The 24398-nt window shown below is 44.9% G+C and overlaps 1 protein-coding gene across 12 annotated transcripts in view; it reads left to right on the top strand.

The window, feature by feature from the left end:
• BLTP1 (bridge-like lipid transfer protein family member 1) overlaps positions 1-24398 on the top strand; it is a 1988102-nt gene that overhangs the window by 1275332 nt on the left and 688372 nt on the right. For 8 of the 12 annotated variants that reach the window (XM_085641555.1, XM_085641562.1, XM_085641563.1 and 5 more), the window contains 2 exons: positions 4364-4575; positions 22164-22220. In XM_085641555.1, the coding sequence (XP_085497681.1) occupies positions 4364-4575; positions 22164-22220 (269 nt within the window). The remainder of the gene's footprint in view (positions 1-4363; positions 4576-22163; positions 22221-24398) is intronic. The other 4 variants (XM_085641559.1, XM_085641564.1, XM_085641561.1 and 1 more) reach the window with 1 other exon arrangement.

Genomic DNA, 24398 nt, shown 5'->3' with positions numbered 1-24398 from the left:
ACTTCTAATTGTGAAAAACTATTAGTAATTTAAAAAAAAAAGATTAAAATACATCTTTTTGCCCATGATTGCCATTTTGATGGTATTTGAGTGCCTATTGAAGTGCAGAATAGGCTATGTTTCATGGATTCGGAGGAGAATGCAAGAAATGTCACAGCGTTCCCCTATGAATTCCTTTGGAGGTGTTGGAGCAGGAATATGTAGATTGCTAGGGTGTAGCTGGTTGATGACGTTCAGGCTGTTTCCCTGTAGTCCTGCATTAAAGTAGGACACTATTTAGGATTTCCAAATGTAATGATAAGTAAGGAAACTGGGAGACTGACTTGCCTGGTATTTCGCTCTTACAAGGGCTAATGATGCCATCGGAATCGACTTTGCATTCCACTTTTGTTATGTAGAAAGTAATAAAATGGAACTCATGGGTAAAAGCTGAATGTACACCAGATTCATGTCTAATTAACTGAAGCATAGTTATTGCTTTTGATTAGTCTTTGCCCCTTTGTATATCTTTGTAAAAAAAAGAAATTGTTGTCCAGAGATTTTCTTTTTTGATTTGTGTTTTTGTATCATTAGAGAAGTAACTTAGCATGGGTTGACATTGCTAATCTGGGCCGAATTTTTCTGGACAAAATTTGTAAAAATGATGTAATATTTCAGGAACCGTGAGACCTATATACTTCATTTTGGGGTCAAAACATAGGATTTGCACCTTGCAAGAACTGCACATTGTCTTTGACAGTTATCTTGAACTATCTGCCAAAGAATGTAAGAGAATCAGATGAATGTCTGCAAGTGGGACAATTGACCTTGCCTGCATCAAAAATTTGACCCCTATACCAGTGAAACTTGATAAATTGTGGTCATCAACATCAAACAAGATGAACTTGAAGATATTAATTTGCCAAAACTCCTGATGCTTCAGTGAACACTGAATTTCCAAGTATTGCTAGTGGAATGATTGTCAATGAGGAGTTGGTGAATGCAGAAATATATTCAAAAAGTACAGGCATTATTGTTCAAGGACTTGACAGCAAATTGGAAGAAGCTGACCTTCATGTTGTTCCACATGTTGAGTTGGCTGATCGAAATGGTTCCAATTGAATCATTGTACTGTCAAATGACGCAGATGTTATTATTGTGCTGCTTAGATTTGTTGCAATGTTCATAAGTCAGAGATGGTCAGAGTTATGAATACGCTATGGAACAGGCGAGAAAAAAAACTTAATCATGCTCAATATTCTGTGCAAGAAACTTGACCCAGAGATACCCAGTGTTCTTATCAAGGCACACATTCTTACGGGTGATGACACTATGAGCAAAATTGCAACAAAGCTCGGTGTTTTAACTGCTGAACCTGTGAAGTTTCTAAAAGGATTTGCTGGGACAGAGGAAGAATGTGACTTTAAAGACATAGGAAAATAATTTGTGCGTGTGTGGAAAACAAGTTCTGACTCTCATACATTTGACAATCTTCGGTACAGTGAGCTCAAGAGATCCGTCTTGCTAAGTGACCGTCCACTGGTGTTATATTCTGTGTGTGGACACATTAAAGAAGTGTTCTACTTGATCAGAAGTTGTGAAAATGTTTTGGATCATGCATACATTAAGAAAGATACGTGCAAATTTGGTTGGGAAGATATTGATGGAATGCTAAAACCTATGAAATTTGTAAAGCCCATAACCACAGAACTTGCATGTATATGTACTTGCAAAACCTGTGAAAAAATAAGATGTCCCTGTCGATATGCTCTTCTAAAATGTTCAACATTCAGCAACTTTACCACGAGTGATTGCCGAAACAAATAAAGTGAACTATGAAAAAGTGATCAACGTTATTTTTTTCTTATTCAGATCATAAACTTTGTTTTGTGTATACATAAAAGGATTAAAAACCATTATTATTTGTTTCATTTCTATATATGTCTCTTCTTCCTCTATTATGGCAACTATTTTGGAAAATGGCGGAAGGATTGCTCAGAAGAGTTATTTTCTGTCTCCATAAGACTACTTCACCCCCAAAACCTATAGGCACCAAAATGAAAAGTATATTGGCCTCATGGTTCCTGAAATATTACATCATTCCTAAAACACGCCAGCCATTTTAGGTCGAGCCTGGGCAGCGCCTGCGCTGCTCTGTGAGCCATCCTGTATTGGAGCATGTACTTGAAGCCCCACCCACTCTCTGCCCAGATTTGTCATTGGCTTGTGTCATTGTCCTTGCTAAAGGCTGGCTTCTGATTCGTTTTTAGGCCCTCCTTAGTACCGCCTTGTCTTCATTTGTAACTTCCCATGAGGACTGGCCCCTTTACTTCGGTTGTTACACGGTACGTCTTCTCTAGTCTTTACGCAATATTTTTTTAATGCATTTCTCTTACTACCGGAGGGCAGGAGAGTCTCTCGTGCCCAGTTGTGACCACACACTTGTTTATTTAACTCGTAGCAAACAGGGAACTGTTCAGGGGCCATGGGAGACCGAAGGGGGCAACTCAGCGATGTCTTCAAGCATTTGAAATGCAATTGGTCTCGCATTCGCTAGAATTTAAGCTATTGGCATTGTAAATGACAATACCTTTTATTTATTTTTAAAAACCAAAATATAAATAAAAGGCATTGTCATTTACAATGCCAATATCTCAATTTCGCGTAAATGCGAGACCTATTGCATTGCAGATTCTTGTTTAAAAATGTCATCCAGAAACATTTGACCCACATAAGCAATGTCTACCGAAGCTAAATTATTTCTCTAAAGATCCAAAAACCTAAATCAAAAATGAAAATCTCAACACATAATTTTTTTTACAGAGTTATATCAGCGGGCCAGGATTAGAAGTGGCTTATTTTCAACTTGCCTGTGAGAGGACATGGCGGTCGGGGACTAGAACAGTTAGTGTCCAAGACAGAACAGAACAGTACTGCTAAAATGCAATTAAAAAAATCTCTGGTCTCTGGCCAATAAGAATTACATTTTTAGAGATCGTGCTGTAACTATGTCAAAGAGATGTTTTGTTATGAATGCTAATGGAATTAGAAGGTGCTTTTAATCAAAGTACAGTACCAGTGTCAGACACAAATAACAATAGATGTGGTATGATGCATTAAAAGTCCCAAAGAGCGCAGAGAAAAGACGACTCAAGGAAAACCATTGTTGTGCCTCGTAGAGACACTCAGCAAAGTGTTCAGAGAAATTAAGTTTGACCAAATATGAAAAATAAGAATGAGATGTAGCTCAAGATGAGAAGGGGAAATGGATGGCTACTGGAAACAAGCATTGGCATAGCCAATAGGTCTCGCCTTTGGGACCTTATAAGTGTTTAGCCATGCAACAGTTGCATAACTAAATACTTATAAGGTCCCAAAAGTGAGACCTATTGGCTATGCCAAGCGGCCGTGAAAGTGATCGCGATAGCGATCAAACATAAAAGCAGCCGTGAAAGTAATCTCGGTCAAGCGCGGCTCGCGCGTCCGCGCACATGCACTGTAGCTCTAGGCTGGCCTGGTAGCACTTTTTGGAGCCCTCTCAATAAGTCTCGCCAGACCAGCGCATGCGCTGGGTCGGGCGAGACCTAAAAATGAGTGCAGTTCAGAATTGATTTGCAAACACATCTGTATAGAACTTTATACCCCCCTGACGAGGCGCCAAAGTGCTTGGTGGCATAAAGGCATATAGTTAAATGATTGATGTTGCAAAAGTGCATCACTCTTCAACTATTAGTTTGTATTTCTCACTAATGTTCTCTCTAGAAAACATCTTGGAAGATGGTTTATGCCATTTTAAATTGAAGTATTGCATCACGTTCATATGAGTACTAGAACCATTGAAATTAAAGTTAATTGAAGGTGGTATTTCGGGGGCCTTCCATGTTTATGGTCAGTGTGTTTTACCCCTGCACTACAGGATGTTCCGCCAGAGGAGAGAGGGTGGGTTTCCATATCAGATTGCAGTTAAAATGTAATGAACTCAAAAGTGATGGCGATAACATGGCAACACCGTTGTTAATTATCCCATTGCTAGCTGTAGAACTCAGAATGTGGGGCATTTTTACGGGCATGAAAATGGTGTATTTCTGCATCAGTTGTAATCCCCGTGGAGGTGTAGATTCCTGTTGGGTCCTGAATCAGGATCATCCGTCCGAGGAAAATTGGTGCCTTAGTCACAATTAATGTTGCTAGGATTTCATGTGCCAGCTTGTTGTGTAAAATATTTTCAACTCTGTAGCAGACTGTTGAGATGTTTATTTTTCATTGGCTGTCTTATAAGTAGAGAAAATCCATTGTGTGCAACAACTAATTATTTTTTGTGCTAAGCCAATGACTGTAGCATTTCATTAGAAACATGCACATTGATTTTTGTTTATAATTTCAGCTGTGCTGTTTTGGCTGAACTACAAAGCCGCCTACGATAACTGGAATGAACAGCGGTTAGCATTAAATAAGGATGTGCATGTGGCTACTAAGGAAGTAGTAGACATGCTGCCTGGTATCCAGCAAACATCTGCCCAGGCATTTGGCACCCTTTTCCTCCAGCTCACTGTCAATGATTTGGGGATTTGTCTGCCCATCACAAATACGCCACAGGTATTGTAAAATGTAATTAGTTGTCTAAAGATCATACTGTGATTGTGTCCATTTGGCAGAATTGTTGATGTCAATTACTACTTTAAATATTGGTCTAAAATGACTACCCATCTCCTGACTGAGATATTAACTTTGAAATAAGAGGCCACCTTTATACTCAATGACTAAATGTAATGCTTAAGGATGTTGTGTACTACAGGAAGAGTAACACAAGGCTGAAATGTGAATCGCAGGCTGCAGTTGTATCCCTGAAAATCTCCTATTGTTAAAGTGACAGAAATCATAACCTGCAAGTAAAGAACAGGTAATGTACTGACAAGAACTCTTAGTAGTGTACGAAGACAGCAGTGGCTACTTTCCAAAACGCGCCGTGATTCCTGTGTTTGCTAAAAAGAAAGATTCTCTCGGTCCCCCCAAAAAAATTTGAGGTCGTACCTATTGCAGGATGACACTCTTTGAAGCTGGATTTTATTCAGTTGTGTTAATGTATGTTAATGTGGCCAAGTATGAGAAAACACATTTTGTTCAAATGGATGTTTGTGTTCGATGAGTTATCCTTAGCAGCAATGGTGGAGGTTATGTCTGCTCCTAATGTCGGGTAACACCCTTCGGCATCCAGCTTAAATATTTTAGTTTCTTTATGAAATCTCTAATTGGGTTTGTTATTGGGTTTCCGTACATTTCTAGGGTGCTCTAAACCACCTGAGTGTGTAGAACAGGATTGACTCTTACAAGAATCATAAGAAGCATACATAAGTTCACTCTTCTGCCATTGCTGAGTTGATGTATGCAAATTGTACGGTCGATGGCATACACATGCTGATTTCTAACATTAGATTATTTGCTCATTATAAGGAAGGGTCTTGTTTGAAAGACTAAAATAGTGACTTGGGCCATGTTTAAAGTTTGGCCAAAAAGTGGCTGATGTCCATTCTGGGCTATTTGGAGTAAATAAATGTCTGTCTAAATTGGGTGTAGAAGACATCTGCCACTTATTTGTGTCTGTCTGACATCAGCCAGACGCTCATACAAGCCCTCAGGTGTGACAGATGTGATCCAGATGCTGGAGGGACCTCACAAAATACTTATTACTTTGAGGCAAAAACCCCATATCATTTAGTTTTTTTATCTCTTTATTGTTCGTAAAGGTCTACTGGCTTTATTTATAGGGATTGTCACATCAGTCTTTTTGTTTTTGTTTTGCATTACTCAATTTAGCAATACTGCAGACCTCCTAATTTTATGGAAGAATATCCATTTGAACACTGATGCAGGTATTTCCAGTATTGGTTAGGGAGCTCCAAAGCAGTGACTTGTCAAGCAGCGCTCCTCACACTGAGAAGGAGGGATACTAGTTAATAAGAGATTCAACCAAGGTTGTAACATTTTGAAAGTATAAGAACTTTTTTATTTATAGCCATCAGTGTGCTTTGGTTTCACTAAAGAGCTCTGCTTTTCTGAGGGCTAGTCTGGTTTTACTGTTAATGGACAATACCACTACATGCAACTGCATCACAAAATTCTGGAAAGTAGAATCCTTTACATTTCATAGAGCAGTGATGCTGTAATTTGATAGAGACTTCTAGCCGCAGATTCCTTACCTTAGAAATATCTCCAGTAGTCAGACTGGATCTGGACATTTTTCACGAGTAGTACCCCTGCGCGCCAGTAGGTGGCGTCGACCGGCTCTGCGTGGCATTGTCTGCATTGCCCTCGCTGGATGTGACATATGCAGTGCCTATATTGACTAAACCTTTTTCGACTTAAGTGTTTTTAAGAATCTTTTCCTGGTGTGGCAGGGTTGTCATCCTGGAAGGCCGGTTTCATGCCCTGTGGCGCCTGTCACCAACAGATGTCAGGGACTGACATGCATGTTGTATGCCTGGGGTGCCTAGAGTGAGACCACTATCCAAAGGCCTGCTCTTATTGTCGTGCCAGAAGGTCATGAGGGGGCAATCCCTCCAGTACCAGGCCTGCTCAACTGTGGCCGCTGTGACGATCTCAATCCCGGTCGGGAAGAATGGATCGGTTATGGAGTCCTAGCTCTTTGTCGCACTTGCAGTCATCCAGACACTCGAGAAGGTCCCATAGAAGATGAAAAGAAAGAAGTAGAAGAGTTCTTTGACTTCACCGCGTACGTCTGCTGACAAGACGAGGGAGCGTCGACATTCATGGCTTTGCTCTGCAGTTGACAGTGCTTAGGTCAGTGCTGTGCTTCCCTGAGTTTCCCGGAGTCTGAGCGACCTCTGCCTAGCTTTAGGAATTTTATGAGGCCATGTGCCTCATATTTTAGTAGCCCAATCCCCGCGGCACGCACTCGAGCCCCACGGATTTAGGAGAGGCCACTGCTGGATTCTCACCATCGGCTCTGATCCTGGCATTAGTGGGGCCACTTGGATCCACGGATGGATCCAGACTGGCGCCAGTCGTGCCTTCTCGACTCTCCCCTACGGTGGTCCCGATGCTGGCATTTCTGGGCCATCCCCATTCTGATTCTCGACTCTGACAAGTAGCTGGATGGGTGTCCCCCGACACTGACTTAGGCCGTGCCTTCCAGGCCGGAGCCTGAGCTCTTTTCGAATGGGCTAGGACTCACAGAGGAGAGGATGGTTGCTGGTCCCTGAGAAATACGAGGCCTTTGATACTAATGTGGACTGGGCTGGTTTGATGATTTGGTGGAAGCCAGTGAACTGGACACTTCTCCAGATATTGGTATGCTTTATTCTTCTGCAATGGCTACAGAGGACGGAGCGTCTTTCGCAAAGGTGGTGAAGAGGGAGGCAGATGTCTTGACCTTAACCTGCCCTCTGTGGCATTCAAGATTAATGTCTTGATGGAAGTCCTTCAGCCAGGAGTGTCTCCCTCAGAACTGCTTCTCCCTTTAAATGAAGCCCTTACTGACGTTCTGTTTGTGACATGGTCCAGGCCCAGCACAGGGATTCCTGTGAGCAGGATGACTGCCCGCTGCAACACCCTACCCCGAATAGCTTGGTGGTCCAACCCCCACCTCCCATGGCACTTTCCCTTCCGCACGCCTTGATGCGGAATCCAAGAAACTGGACACCTTGGGGAAGAAGATGTTTTCTTCCAACCAGCCTGACTGTGGTCAGTGAACACCGCATGCCTTTTGGGCTGCTACTCTCAAGTTCTGTAGGACATGGTTGGGCAGGTGATGCCGACAGCCTGGAGGAGGCCTGAGCTGTTCTCTCCCAGGCTGTTGCTGACAGGAGAGATGCAGCCAAGTTCACCATTCGTTGTGGACTAGATACCACCGACTTGCTGGGCAGAGTGGATTCATTGACAGTGGCCTTACAGCGCCATGCCTAGCTGAGGACAACTTTTCTGGAAATATCCAATCATCACTTATGAACATGCCCTTTGATGGCTCCTTTTTCTTCGGAAACAAGACAGATTCAGTGCTGGAGAGCTTTAAGGAGAGCAAGGCTATGTCCAGGTCCTTGGGCCTTTTAACAGCCCCTCACTACCCCCAATCTGCCTTTCACTCCTTTCTTGGCCGCAGAAAAGAATTCCAGCTGCATCTGTACCCTCCCCGCCCCCACGGCGTGCATGCTTCTCAGCCTCTGCGTAGTCAAGGACACAGTACCCACAGGCCTTGTGAGTCTGGCAGCCAGAGGTCGGGCCAGTCTGGGGTTCACTGTCAGTGTGTCGAAGTCACACTTGACTCCCTCTCAGACGCTCCCCTGGACAGCGTACTGTTTCAGGCCTATCCTCCTTAAAGACGATTCCAGGATATTCAGTCTATGATACCGATGTTTCAGTCTCTAGCCTGGATTTCAGTGACACTGACTCTGAGGCTGCTGGGCCTCATGGTCTCCTGCATCGTGGTGGTGACACATGCCCGATGGCATATGCTAACTTTGCTTTGGGGCCTGAAGTTCTAGTGGGCACAGCATCAGGGGAATCTCTCCTTCATTGCCCAATTCTCAGAGAAAACTACATATGGCTGCAGAGGTGGCTAACAAACCGCAATTGGGTCAGCGGCAGACTTCTTTCCCTTTCCCAATTGGATCTGACAATAATGGCAGATGCATCACTCCTGGGATGGGGCATCCATTTAAGAGAGGTTGAGATCACAGGCCTCTGATCTCCAGCAGAATCCAGCCTCCACATTAACCTTCTGGAGCTCTGGGCTATCCAGCTGGCATTAAAAAGCCTTTATTACCCTCCATCAAAAGAAGGCTAACGCAGGTGTTCACAGACAACATCACTTCCAAGTGGTACTGCAACAAACAGGGTGGGGTAGGGTTGAGGCTCTGCATCTCTAGACATGGCTGGAACGTCGGCGCATTTCCCTGATTGTTCAACACTTAGTGGATTCTCTGAATGCATAGGCGGACAAACTCAGCCGAGATGCCTAGCAGATCAAAAATGCCACATCCATCCGGAAGTGGTGCAAGGTTTCTTTCAGCAGTGGACAGAGCCTTGGTTAGACCTATTCGCCGCCACCTAGAACAGACAATGTCAGCAGTTCTGCGTGCTGGAGTTTCCAAGGCAGTTCACGCTCCGAGACCTTTTGGTTTCAAGTGGAGCTCAGGCCTCCTGTGCGCCTTTTTGTCCATACCATTCCTGCCCAAAGTTCTCAAGAAGATCAGGAACGACTGGGCACCAGTCATCCTTGTGACTCCAGACTGGCATTGAAGTGTTTGGTATCCTGAGCTGTTGAGCATGACCATCGGTCCTCTGATCAGGCTAGCCATTCATGGGGATCTTCTGGCACTGCAGCAGTGAAGGGTTCTCCACCCGAACCTATCTATGCTCCACTTTCTTGCTTGAAGATTGAACAGCAACAGTTGACAGCTTTCGAACTTCTGCCCGAAGTCTGCAGTCTTATTATGGCAGTCAGGTGTCCTTCCACCAAAACGAAATACGCCTGCTGTTGGGGAAAGTTTGTGGCATGTTGTGTAGAGAAACAGGTTGACCCTCTTTTCTGCTCTCCTTTCTCAGGTTTTGCTGTTTGTTCTTTCCCTTGGTCAGCAGAGCTCTGCTCTGGGCACAGTGAAGGCTCACTTTCTGCTGTATTTGCTTTTCTGCGGTTGGCTGACCAACCTTCCTACTTCCAAACCTTTATTGTACATAGGTTCTTGAAAGGTTTGCAACATATATTGCCTCCTTCTCCCTTCATTATGCCTCAGTGGGACCTTAATCTGGTCCTGACGTTCCTGATGTGTGCTCCCTTTCCGACTTTGAACAACTGTCCTCTCAGGCTCCTAACCATCAAGACAGCCTTCCTGGTGACAATAATATCTGAAAGAGACAGGTTAGTGCTAGATTCCTTACCTTAGAATTACCCCTAGGCGTCAGACTGGATCCGGAAAGTTTTCGTTAGCAGTACCCCCGCGCATCGGAGGGTGGCGTTGTGCGGCTCTGCATCCGTCATAGGCGTCGTGATCGCCGGGATGATGTCGCAGAAGCTACTTAGACGACGCCCTCGCGCGATGGGGAATTTTTATCCCTTTCTCCATTCTCCTCCTTCTCTCCCACCTGCCCTGTAGGTTACGGAGGACTAGGAGGACTGGGAGGGGTCTGAGGACCCTCTCGCAGCCCAGTGTGAGTTAGACCCGGACTGGGCAGAGCATGTGGAGAACGCAGGTGATCTGGATTTTTCTCCAGAACCTGGCACACGGTCTCCTTTTACCGTGGCTACGGAGAAGGGTGGTACTTATTCAGTGGTGTTGCGTAGGGCAGCAGAGGCTCTCCACCTCGAGCTCCCTACAGTGCCCGTCAGGACTAACCTCCTGACAGAAGTGCTTCGGCCGGCCGCTTCCTCTACGGAGCTGCTGCTGCCTTTTAATGATGCACTTTCGGACGTTCTTTTGGGCACCTGGTCCAGGCCCAACAAAGGGGCTCCTGTGGATAGGAATGTGGCCGGACGCCATCGCCCGGCCCTGGGCGACCCCATTTTCCTCTCCCAGCACCCTACCTCTGAGAGCTTGGTTGTCCAAGCCTCTGCGTCGCCGAGCGCATTCCCTTCCGCACCTCCGGACAGGGAATCCAAGAAACTGGAGCAGTTTGGGAAGAAGATTTTCTCTTCTGCCAGTTCAGGGTTGCGGTCTGTGAACACCGCATGCCTCTTGGGTCATAATTCCCACTCTGTGTGGGACACGGTGGCGCAGGTGCTGCCTCAGTGTCCGAAGGAGGCCCGGACAGTGCTCTCCCAAACTATTGCTGAGGGGAGAGATGCAGCCAAGTTCACGATTCGTTGTGGTCTTTACACCGCCGACTCGCTGGGCAGAGCGATTTCCACGACAGTGGCGCTACGCCGTCACGCCTGGCTGAGGACAACTGGCTTTTCTGGAGATGTCCAGAACACTCTGATGGACATGCCTTTTGATGGCACTCGCCTTTTTGGCGACAAGGCAGACAGTGCGTTGGAGCGTTTTAAGCACTCGTGGGCTACAGCCAAGTCCTTGGGCCTTTCGGCCACACGCACTCCTTCGGCTTCTGCTTTTCGCTCCTTTCTTGGCCAAGGAAGGGGCGCCCCAACAAGTTTGTTTCAAAGCCACAAGCCTGCGCAGCAACAGCCGCGAACGTGGGACCCGCCAAGGGGGGTCACGGGGCCAGCGGGCGGGTCAGTCCACCACCTCCCCTGCCACCTCAGCCTCCAAACCTTTCTAGTCCAGTGTTTCAGGCCCACCAAACACCAGTGGGTGGCAGGATTCACCATCACCTCCCCCACTGGTGCACCATCACTTTGGACAGGTGGGCTTTACAGATAGTCCAAAAAGGCTACTCCCTCCCCTTTGAGACTACCCTTCCAGCAATGCCACCTCATTATCACCGCATGTCGGGGATCACTTGACGCTTCTCGAGCAGGAAGTTGCTACCCTCTTGGCCAAGGGGGCCATCAAGCACGTTCCGACGCTAGAAGAAGGTTGTGGTTGTTACTCCCTCTACGTCTTGGTTCCAAAGAAGGACAAGGGCCTGCGTCCTATCTTAGACCTTCGGAACGACAATCTCTTCCTCCAGAAGGAGACGTTCAAGATGCTCACACTTGCTCAGGTCTTGTCTGCCCTAGACCCGCAAGATTGGGTGGTAGCATTGGACTTGCAGGACGCTTACTTTCATATCCCTGTCCAGCCGGCCCACCGGCTTTACCTTCGGTTCACGGTAGGCCACAAGCACTTTCAGTTCACCGTGCACCGTGGCCTTGCGAGTGCCCCTCGGGTGTTCACCAAAGTGATGGCGGTGGTCGCAGCTCATCTGTGCAGATCAGGGGTTTCAGTCTTCCCCTATCTCGACGACTGGTTGTTGAAGGCGGGCTCGCCCCTGGCAGTCGTCTCCCACCTCCAGACTATGGCCAACCTCCTGCATTTGATGGGGTTCTCCATCATCGTGCCGAAGTAGCACCTGATTCCCTCTCAGAAGCTCCTCTTTATCAGAGCGATTCTGGACACGGCGCAGTTTCGGGTTTATCCTCCCGAACAGCGAGTCAGGGAAATTCGGGCTATGATTCCGATCTTTCGGCCCTTGCCCTGGGTTTCAGTCAGAATGACCTTGAGGCTGCTGGGACTCATGGCCTCCTGCATCCTGCTGACCAATCATGCCTGATGGCATATGCGGGCTCTGCAGTGGGACCTGAAGTTCCAGTGGGCGAAGCATCAAGGGGACCTGTCGGAGTACATTCAGATCTCTGAGGGCACTGCATGACAGTTGCAGTGGTGGCTCACAAACTAGCATTGGGTCAGCAGCAGATCCCTCTCCCTTCCCCAGCCGGAGCACACAATGGTGACGAATGTGTCCCTCTTGGGATGGGGCGGCCACATGGGAGAGGCAGAGATCAGAGGCCTCTGGTCTCCGGCGGAGTCCAGGCTCCATATCAACCTTCTGGAGCTCTTGGCGATCCTCTTAGCACTGAAGGCATTCCTTCCCTCTGTCAAGGGGAGAGTAGTGCAGGTGTTCACAGACAACACCACCGCCATGTGGTACTGCAACAAGCAAGGCGGGGTGGGGTCGTGGACCCTATGTCAGGAGGCTCTGCATCTCTGGACATGGATGGAAAGTCAAGGCATTTCCTTGGTGGTTCAACACTTGGAAGGTTCTTTGAACGCCAGGGCGGACAAAAACTCAGCCGCGGGTGCATGATGAATCACGAATTGCGTCTTCATTCGGAGGTGGCGCAAGGTCTCTTTCAACAGTGGGGTGAGCCTTGGTTAGATCTATTCACCACCGAAGAGAACGCTCAATGTCAGCAGTTCAGCGTGGTGGAATTTCCAAGGCGGCACTCGCTCTGCGACGCTTTTCGTCACGAGTGGTGTTGCGGTCTATTGTACGCCTTTCCACCTATACCACCTCTACCCAGAGTGCTGAAGAAGATCAGGCACGACCAGGCCCATGTCATTCTTGTTTCCCCAAACTGGGCTCGAAGAGTTTGGTATCCCGAGCTACTCAGTATGAGCGTGGCTCCCCCGATCCATCTGCCTCTTCGGGAGGATCTTCTGTCGCAGCAGCAGGGGACGGTCCTCCACCCGAACCTGTCCAGCCTCCACCTCCAAGCGTGGAGATTGAGCGGCGACAGTTGACAGCTTTTGATCTTCCTCCCGAAGTCTGTGATGTCATTCTGGCTGCCAGGCGTCCCTCCACTAAAACGGTATAAGCCTGCAGGTGGAACAAGTTTGTGGCATGGTGCACAGCTAAGGCTGTTGATCCCCTTTCTGCCCCTCTTTCCGAAGTCCTCTGTTCTTTCTTTCTTTGGCCCAGCAGGGCTCTTCTCTGGGCACTATCAAAGGTTATCTTTCGGCCATCTCCGCCTTTTTACGGCTTCCAGATCAGCCTTCTCTTTTTAAGTCCCCGGTTGTTAACCGTTTCCTAAAAGGCATTACGCACACGTTTCCTCCCGTGCCGTTCATAATGCCTCAATGGGACTTAAATCTTGTCTTGACATATCTGATGTGCGCTCCCTTCGAGCCCCTTCATACCTGTCCTTTGCGTCTTCTCACTCTCAAGACAGCTTTCCTGGTAGCTATCACCTCTGCCAGAAGAGTGAGTGAGCTCCAGGCTCTTTCTTCTAAACCTCCTTTACCTTCTGTTCATCCGGACAAGGTGGTTTTAAGGACTCGTCCTCCTTTTTTGCCAAAGGTTGTCACGCCCTTCCACATCGGGCAGGCCATCACTTTGCCCACCTTCTTTCCGCCTCCTTCGAAGGAGGAAGAGAGGCTCCACCATCTGGACCCAAAACGTGCGCTCTTGTTCTACCTGCAGCACACACAACAGTTCCAGGTGGATGAGCTCTATGTGGGCACCAAAAGAGGTTGGGCTGTGCACAAGCGGACGATCTCTCGGTGGGTCGTTCTCTGCATCAAGGCCTGTTACTCGTTGGCTAAGAAGGAGTCTCCTGTGGGGCTGCGGGCCCATTCTACCAGGGCGACGGCAGCCACTACTGCCTTGGGACGCGGCGTTCCCTTGCTGGACATTTGTCAGGCAGCTACGTGGGCTTCGCTGCACACGTTTACCAAGCATTACTGCCTTGACGGGTCCGGAGAGACGGTTTCATTGGCCACCACCGGGGTTGGTACTGCTGGGGTATATATTCTAAGGTAAGGAATCTATCACTAACGTGTCTCTTTCAGATGCACAAGTTACTACTTGTGTAATGATATATCTGTAAGAGACATTAGTTAGTGATAGATTCCTTACCGCCCCAACCATCCTCCCCATTTCTGTGAACTGATTTCTAGGGTTAAGGTCATCCCTTTCAGGTCCCTAGTTTCTTGGCACTAGTGGTCAGTTTCTTGCATGGCTTTGCGTTCCTCGCGCGGAAAGTCGTGTACAGAACTGACGTCAGCGCGCATGGGTGGCGCCTAAGTAGTCTCCGTGACGTCATCTCGGCGCTTATGAAGCCAGCGACAGACGTGGAGCCGCACGACGCCACCTTCTGACGCGTAGGGGTACTGCTAGAAAAACTTTCCGGATCCAGTCTGACACCTGGGGATATTCTAAGGTAAGGAATCTATCACTAACTAATGTCTCTTACAGATATATCGTTACACAAGTAGTAACTTGTGCGTTACTGCCTTCTACATCGGGCAAACTATCACCCTGCCCACTTTCTTTCCACCTCCGCACCCTTTCAGAGAGGAAGAGAGGCTCCACCCTCTGGACCCAAAACGTGCGCTCTCATTTAACCTCAGTCGCACACAACAGTTCTGGGTGGATGACCATCTCTTTGCTGGCAACGTAGGCGCCAAGAAAGGACGGGCTGTACACAAGAGGACTAGCTCACACTGGGTCGTCTTGTGTATAAAATCCTGTTATTCTCTGGCTAAAAAGGGACCTCCGGTGGGGCTGCGTGCCCATTCTACCAGGGGTACAGCAGCTACTACTGCATTGGGACGTGGTTTTCCCCTGCAAGACATCTGTCAGGCAGCCACATGGGCCTCGCTATACACTTTTACTAAGCATTATTGCCTTGACAGCCAAGTCCGGAGAGACTGCTTCTTTGGCCGTTCTGTTCTCCGTGACTTTCTGGTGTGATCTTGGTTTGCAGACCCACCACCAGGGTTGGTATTGCTGGGGTATCTATTCTAAGGTAAGAAATCTATCACTAACATGTCTCTTTCAGATGCACAAGTTACTTACCTTCGGTAACCATATATCTGTAAGAGACATTAGTTAGTGATAGATTCCTTACCGCCCCACCCATCCGCCCCTTTCTGCGAATTGATTTCTAGGGTTAAAGTCATCCCTTTCAGGGCCCTAGGTTCAATACACCAGTGGCTCTGTGTTCCTAGCGTGGAAAGTCGTGTACAGAACTGACTTCGGCACGCTAGGGCGGCGTCTAAGTAGCTGCCACGACGTCATCCCGGCGATCACGACATCTACGTCGGACGCGGAGCCGCACGACGCCACCTTCCGATGCGCAGGGGTACAGCTGACGAAAACTTTCCAGATCCAGTCTGACACCTGGGGGTAATTCTAAGGTAAGGAATCTATCACTAACTAATGTCTCTTACAGATATATCGTTACCGAAGGTAAGTAACTTGTGCATCTTCCTGGTGGGTCAGTGAGCTGCAGGCTTTGTCATCCAAGCCTCCTTACCTGAACATCTACCCAGACAAGCTGGTTCTATGGACTAGAGCTTCCTTTCTACTTAAACTGGTCACTCACTTTCATGTAGGCCAGTCCATCACGCTGCCTATGTTTTACACTTCGCCCACATGTCTCCAAGGAAGAAGAGCGACTTCTAATAGATCATTGTCGTTCTGCCTTGACCCACATGAGAGTTCCAGATGGGCAAACTATTCATGGGGAATGTAGGAGTGAAGAAGGGAAACCCTGTGAAGAAGCGCACCATCTCCAGCTGGATCTTGCTCTGCATTAAAATCTGCTATGCATTGGCCAAAAAGAAACCCCCTGAGGGCTCATTCCACCTGGGCCAAGACTGCGACCACTGCTTTACCATGTGGAGTTCTGGTCATGGACATCTGCCAGGCTGTAACGTGGGTATCTCTGCACACATTCACTAAAGAGTACTGTCTGGACAGTCAGCTCCGTTGGGACGGGCACTTTGCTCATTTGGTCCTACAGGACTTCTTCGTGTGAAATTGGTCCGCAGAACCACCTCCAGGGAGGTATTGCTTGGGTATCTATTCTAAGATGAGGAATCTGCGGCTAAAAGTCTCTATCAGATGAACAACTTACTTAACTTCTTTAATGCCTTATCTGGAGCCGATCAATGCCACCTACTAGCATGCAGAGGTACTACTCACAATTTTTTTCCAGATCCAATCCGATGCCTAGGGACAAATCTAAGGTAGGCGTTACTGAAGATTAGTAACTTGTTCATATAGGTAATTGAGGGAGGTAGAATAATTTTACATCCTACTAGGTACTACTAGGTACAATGTGAATGGAGATCCTTTTTTGGGAGGGTGGCGCCTTATGTTTCTGAAACTTTGTGGCCAGGACTCTGATGGCCAGGGTAGATTCTTTATTTGAATATAGATGACCCTTATTGAAGATTAGGATGGCTCAGCATTTTTCAGATGACTTTGTTTGTTTATTCTAATTTATGTATCCAAATTGTTAGATGTTGTTGAGGCAGTTTTTAAGGTTAAAGAATCTGTAGAGTAAATAGCATCAATTGGAAGACAAAGGTAATGGACCTTTGACTTGGTTGATGGCGATCATTTTCCCTCCTTACATTTTGCTATTGCCCATAGTGATCCCTTTACAGACAGTTAACCTTCTGATAACCACTGAGATAGGACATTTCTGGGACCTGAAGTGGTTGAGTGAAGCATTGCTGCTTATGTAACAGAATTGTGTCATGTCTGATCTGCATCATGTTGTGCCAATAGTGGTACCCTGTGCTCTATCCCTATAAGTAAAACATTGTCCAGATATCTGAAAGAGAAGTTTGCACATAAAAAGCTGTAAATATCAGAACAAAAATATTAATCTAGCACACTGAGGATCATGATTGAATTGTATGAGGATCTCATACACTTTAAATTTCCAGCATCTAAGATGATTTTTTATTCAGGTGACCTGAACAGATATCAGAGCAACACTCTAGGGTGGTGGAGGAAGCTGTTGCCTAAAGTCCATAAATTGAGTCGACAAGCCCAACACTCAAAAAGACACCGCCTAGGCTATGCTGAGGAGAATGTTGCTAACAATGTTTGGATTTGTAATGGGATAATAAGGTTACCTTACCATAGCCAACAATTAATGTAGGAAAAGCAATTTCTGAATGGAAAGTGGTTTAGATTTCTCCACCTGTTCTTTTCCACTCTTGTACTTCACCCTCCATACAGAGTTACATTCCCTATTTATCAAAGGAGTGGTGGAAATGGGTTCTCTTACTTCAGTGGGGAAGGGTCTCTACTACAGATATATAGGAAAAGCCTAAAAAGTGTTGTAACTACACGCTATATTAAAGGCAATGGTTATAAGCATAGATATCCCTCAATTACAGTTTAATCAAGATGCTCATACCTCAGCAAGCCTTAGCTGTAGTCTATGAACAGGGCTGGTTTGTCTCTTGAGACTACCAGCACACATACTTTCACATTCCTACTGCCAATAAACAGGAAGTACTTGAGGTTCATTGCTGGAGATCTTTATTGCCAGATTATATCTCTACAGTTTGCCTCACAAGAGCTCCGCAAGTCTTTACAAAGATGATGCCAATTATAGTTGCACTTTTGCACTGCCTTTTTACCGAGCCAAGCTTTTTCTTATGAAGCTAACAAAAGGTGTTTGTCTTAGGTTTGATCCTGTCAGTCCCCAAACATAGCCTTTTGCTCATAGCAAAGGCATGAAGTCTCTGGTTTCTCATGGCCACTTATTTGTTCGAATCTATTGTGTCATAGGGAACGTCTACCCTTGCAGAACAGTTCTGTGTTCTGGTCTGGAGAAAACATTGGGTGAAAAGGCTTTATTTAAACCTAAAATTATATCAATGTGTCATTGTTTTTCTCTGCATTAATAAGAAGCTATCAGTCACTTGGAAAGAGTGAATATCGAGAACAAATTCTTGCTTGCTGTTCTACTTTACCTATTGGAATTGGGTATTAGATAAAACATAGAGAAAGGGGGCCTAGCATCCCTAAAATTTTATTTTTTCTCCACAGATTATATACCCTTTACTATCCAAATGGGTGGTTGGTTTCTTCACTTGTTAAAAATGACCAGAAAATGTATGTATTCAGTGTTGCTGGTTCATCAATTATATAAAAGTAGAGGTTTATAATCTGCTATTATAAATATTTTTCAAAAAAATTAGGCACCCCATTATTTTTTTTTGTGGAGTTCCTTTTATAGCCAGTGACGAAAATGACATTTAGCCTGTGTGAGAAACACATCAAACAAGCAATGGCAAAGCCAAGAGGTCTGCTTTATTTTAAGTGAAAGATATGGGCGATTGCAAAATTTACGTCTGTTGTTCCGTGAATGAGTGCGTCAATCTGCAAATGAGATAATGGATGGAGTGAGTGAATGACAGTATGCCTGGTGTTGTCACCATCGTGCCACGGAGGCCAAACATATTACTACAACCAACTGGGAAGCTACCCAGCTTAGCCACCATTGCTTCTTCCTGCTCTGTCTCTTCTCCTGTTACCTTATCTTCCCCTCCTTGCATTTCCTCCTCTTCTACTTTCTCCTATATTGCAGAACTGGGTATGCAGTGACAGAGGCGACAGAAGGACTGGTGACAATGGTACAATTGGTAGATATACCTCTTGCATATGGACTGAGCAGAATGACACAAGCCAGTAACAGAGAGACATGCAAAACAGCAAAATCGGTTGCCTTCATACGAAGGTGTAATTTTATAAACTGTTTACAAGTGCCTTAATACATTGCTTACTGTGTACTGCCAAAAGAATGCACCATCGTGTGCCTTATAAAGCAATAGAAAACCTGGATGAACTACAAAGAAAGAAAAAAAAACTTTTTGGAGTTAATCAAGAATGATAGTAGGTCTCTTGAAGAATAATTTATACAGCATGAATATGTGAAGGGAATTTCTATTGAAGTGAACTTGCACAGTATGCAGTCCAGAACATCCCTGCCTTGACATGGAAAGTAAGCCACATTCAAGTGTTAATGGTGGGAATACAATGTGTGGTAATATGGTGTGCTTTAAAGAAAACAAATTTCTAAAAGTTAATGTTGCACCTGTGGAGTATCCCCCTGGGTGCCAGAATGGATCCAGAGAATTTTTCTGCAGTGCTCCTGTGCTCTGGTATGCGTCGTTTTCTGGCTCCGTACTGATACCATACTGTCATAGAAGTGAATGATTGAAAAAGCATATAAACTCCACCCCTGCTCTTTGACGTCAGTTTCTTGTCTTTTCCTTTTCCACGCCCTCAGATGTGGAGCGTAAAACAATTGATGATAGTATGCTGACCTCTAATTTTGAATTTTAATAAATGTTAAAAAGAGGCTACTGCTCAGAATGGGGAGATGGGAGGGTAGTGTGGAATCTGTGGTTACATTGAGTATCAGTTAACTTTTATTTATTTAATTAAATATTGTTATAAATGGGCATACTTATATTCTTTCTCCTCTTTTACTTCAATAAACCTATTAAAGCTTTAAAAAATCAACCCGATAGAGTGTTACCAAAGTAACTTATTCTGCTGAGGGATCCTTCTTGCCACAAATTCCTTTCCTTCAGAATAGATACCAAAGCAGAACCTCCTAAATATGGAAAGTCTTTGGAATGAAATCAAATAAAAAAAATTATTGCTCAACCGAATGAGTAAAGTGTCCTTCCCCCGGACCTGCTGGTCAAGGCAGTAGTGGTTTGTCAGTGTATGCACCAATGCCCATGTAATAGCCATGCAGATATCAAGGACAGGCTTGACTCGCACCAACACAGTTGTACCAGTGTTGACCATGATGGAATAGGCTCTTATTCCTTCAGGGGGTTGGTTCTTGGACAGTGTTTTGCTGATCTTGATACAAAGGCTATCCACCTCAACTGGGTCCTCTTCGGCACTTCAGAAAAACATACAAAGAGCTGATAGTACACTTGATGGGCCTTACTGCAATCAATACAAATACTCAAATACCTTTTGGGGTCAAACCAATGAAATTTCTCATCCTATTTCAAGGGGCTAGCAAAGAGCACATTAAGAGTGATTGACTGCCCAATGCTGAAGGAAGTTGTAAGCTTTGGTAAAAAGGATGCCAGAGTCCTCAGAAGCAGTTTGTCTGGGAAGAAGGTGGTGAATGGCAACTGCTCTGAAAGCTCTTGCAGTTCCCTCATGAGATGGCCTGACGCAATTGCAATAAGGAAGACAGTTTTCAGTCAAAAGATACAGCAAGCAACTATGCATAGACTTAAAGTGTGTTCACATAAGGCATACTAAGACCAAGTTAAGGTCCCACTGTGACTTGTGACTGGCTTACGATTCAGGTTATCCGCTTACAGCTTTTGTGGATGCACAACGGGACTTAATACCTTCTTTATTAAGGGACTTGACAATTGACACATCATTGGAAAATCTGCTGAAGGATTATGGTCTTTGTACTTCAATGAGAGTTTTAAAATGTTTATTTTTAGTTAATACATATAACAACTCAAAGATTTGAAAAAAAATAATGTACTATTAAATATATCATCTTTGGAGCTCCTTTGGCCTGGACAAGTAGTGATCACCATTCAAACAAGGTGTACAATAGGCACATATTAGTGGGCTACTTATACAAGTCAGTTAAATGTCGGACGCCAGTTGTAAGACTTGCAACCGGTAGAGTAACTAGTGGTAGAGTGGCTGCCATGTAAATGTACGAGAATTTGTGCTAAATGCAGGGAAGGAATGATCAAACGTCTCTTCCTATTTCACTAGAATATTTATGGGTTCACTCAGACATCTAAAGGTCACAAACCACTTCCAATAACGTGATGGTGGGTTTACCCACACCTTTAATGGCTTCCTTTGCAATAGGACGATAATACATAGCCCCACATCATGCTCCACTGCCTATTCCTCCATGGCTACCAGTTCTCCACTGCTTATGGAGCACAGACAGCCTCTGGTCCTCTGATAAATGCTTATTTTTCTAGCATATATATAATGGATCCCTCACTGTCTGTAGGTGGTTCTTGTTCCTTTCAGTAGGTGCTCAGCAGGGCAGTTGACAGCAACTAGTGGATTCTGTACTGTTTGCACCCGTAGATTTCAAGCTTGTGAAGAACCTGGAGGCAGCTATTAGAGCTGAGCTGCCCAGACCTTGTCTAAGGATGACTGGTGTGAAGGAGAAGTGTCTGACTTTTGTCTATAGCTCCCCCTGAAAAGCAGTAGTTCTGGTTATATCAGGTAATTGTTCCTGCGCCTGCTGGGGTGGATTCTTCAGAAACAACCAGAATGTGTGTTTGGTACATGAGGGGAGAAGGGGATTGTCTGAAGTATTGATTGTACCACAGTGGTTTACAGTTTTGTGGGGTCATGTGGTGGCAAGAGTGAAGGCTCTAATGCCTGCTGCACACGGCTGGTTCTTATTCAGTCAGACAATGTTTCATTTGTTGGGGTGCTTGGAGTTTCTGCAATTACCACTGTATATCACAGTTCCCAATGCAGTCAGAAGCATGGCTCCCATTTCAGGGTCTATATCACCTTTTAATGTAATTGAAATGAAATCAAACAACTAACCCTTTACTCCACCCCCTCCATTACTTCAACAAGCTGTTTCCCTCCCTTAGCTTACTATGTGATAGCTTTTCACTTTAAAAGAAACATAGCTGTTGGCTTTGTCATTGCTTGTTAATAAAATGTATAAGTCCAAGTGATGCTAAAATCTGGTCTGCCAGCTTAAGAGCTACAGTTTAAGTATTCTACTTAATGTGTTAAGTAATTCTGCCTAGAATGGCAGTGTGAATAGGGTGTTAGTAACAGTTCCCCATACGTGTGATTTGTTTACCTAATAAATCTTGTGTTCCTGCATATAACATTTTGCAGTCACCTTCTTGAACCCCGTTACACACCCTAGTTTTCTGAAACTGTTGCTGTAATATACTGAAATACTGTCCTAATGTTGATAATCGTAATTAAAAACTGTGTTGATTGAATCAAAGTCTAAGTAGTAACTGTTCTTAAAACATCTTATCTTCAAGGTCAAAGGTGTGCCAGAGAACAAAAATGGATGTCTAGACTCTGAAGAAGATTCCAAGGTTACAGTACAATACAGTTAAAGCTATGAGGAAATCATGATGTATTAGTTATATTCTTAGAATTCCTTGTCTAGGACTCGACTAGACTTATAACACGCAGTACCCAATAGTCAACAGATAAGTAAATTGTATAATTGATAACAAATTGTGAAATTATTACATTTAGGTGTTCCTAGCAATTGTTGCAAAGGCTCCTTTCCACATAGCAATCACAGCACTCTCATGCTGTGCACATTCTGAAAATGGTTAATTCCATTATAATTTATAGTTTCCCCATCTTGTGATTACAGTATTAGTGATTTTACCACTGTTGAATGCAGCTCCATTTTAATGGATTTCACTTTACTCTGAAGTGGATTCATTTTCTGATACTCACAGTGTTAAAGACTGTTTTTGTTTCTGTTTCATAAATATTCAAGTTGTTTTTTGAAAGAGCATGTTACTTTTTCATTTTTACTGTGTTTTCTTCACTAATACTAACATCTTGATATCTATTTTCTCAACATAAGTCTCAACCATGCACTTTGAAAAGATAGATTGCCTATATCAAATTCTCATACACATAACTGTTGTTGCAACAGACACCCACACTTCAAACTACTGAGCCCTTCATTTATTTTTCCTTTTCCTTGCAGTTGGAATTAAGCCTTATTTTTCCATAACCTACGTGGAGATAATTGTATTTTTTTTGTTTTCTTTAAAAACTTAGGTTTTTTCAATTGTGTTCTGTATTAATTGTTATTCAGGAATTTTACTATTTTACACTAAACATCACATATAATGCATCTTTCTATTAACCCATTGGTATGGTTTAAAACCTTACATTTTGCACATTGTCCTAATTCTATATATTTATATCTTATATTAGCCTCTATATATTGAATATAATTGCTGCCACAAATGAACATGATTTTAATGGATTCTTAGAACCACAGATTTCTTAGATTTCGTATGTGCCTGAGGTGCCAGTCTGGATCCAAAACTTTTACTGGCAATTACTCCTGCACACTGGTAGATGGCACAATTGGACTTTGCAGCAACCTCACACCACATGCGGAAGTAACAGCACAGAGTCTCATATAGGCGTCACCCCTGTGTGCTGATGTCCGTTCCTTTCTTTCTGTGCAATTATACACTGATTCAGAACCCCTCTTCCAACTTTTGTCAGAATTCTTTCATATGTCTGCCATGGATACACAGGACGCTGACCTGCGTTGTCTAGCCTTTAACCGTTACTTGAAGTCCTGCAGCAAGTGCTCCCATATGCATTGAAAAGCCATTAGTGAATGGGAAACAAAACTATATGTTGGCGGGCAAAATAAATGGGATAGTTTGTGCTCCAAAAGTAGACTCGCTTCAAGTTGTCAGCCCCCATCCATGATAGTTCCCAGTCCCACTCCACGTCACCATCCTTGAGTAAGTCGAATATGAAGTCCCACCATAAAAGCAAGCAGTCTAAATGGGACTCATTCCTGTCCTGTTACTTCCATTCTGAGGAGAAGCCCTGCAGTCAGCACACAAGGGTTTCAACTCTTCCTCCATCGTCTGACTTAAAGCTTCCTCAGAGATTGATCCCATCATGCCCAGTGTTCCTCAGCTTTTGTCGACTATGCAGTAGGAACACGACTTCAGAGAGGCTGTGAGCAACTTTTCTACATGATGCCGGCTCCCTCTGTAGTGCTTTTGGGCCCGTGGTGCCACAAGGAAGCCCTCAGTGGCACCTTCTGCCAGAAACTGCCCCCCTGCAAGTGACCTGTACCAGTGTGAGCCCATGCCTCTATTCCTGCACAGGATGCCTCATCTGTTCCAGTACCAGCTTCAACTCCTTTGATGCCTACCGTGGCTCTGACCCCAATGCCTGGTTCCAATCCAAAGCTAACATCTGTTTACTGAAAGCCTGTGTATCATTATGAAATTACCAAGTTGCAGACCTAATTTTCGACCATCTCTGATGAATTCAGGAATGCTTTTGCTTAGAGTATCCGAGATTGTAAGGACATGGATAAGTATGTGTTAATATCTGGTCTTGACACAACAGACTGTATAGGTATTGCCATTGTCAGCAGTGTTCTGATTAGGTGTGATGTGCTCCTCAGACTTTTTTGGTGGACATTTCTGCATCCCTTATTGATGTGCCATTTGATGGCTCCATACTCTTCGATGAAAAAGCTGACTCTC

This window comes from Triturus cristatus, chromosome 2_2, assembly GCF_964204655.1.
Source record: "Triturus cristatus chromosome 2_2, aTriCri1.1, whole genome shotgun sequence".
Lineage (NCBI taxonomy): Eukaryota > Metazoa > Chordata > Amphibia > Caudata > Salamandridae > Triturus > Triturus cristatus.
The sequence above is the reverse complement of the archived record's forward strand: the minus strand, read 5'-3'. Positions and strand labels throughout refer to the sequence as shown.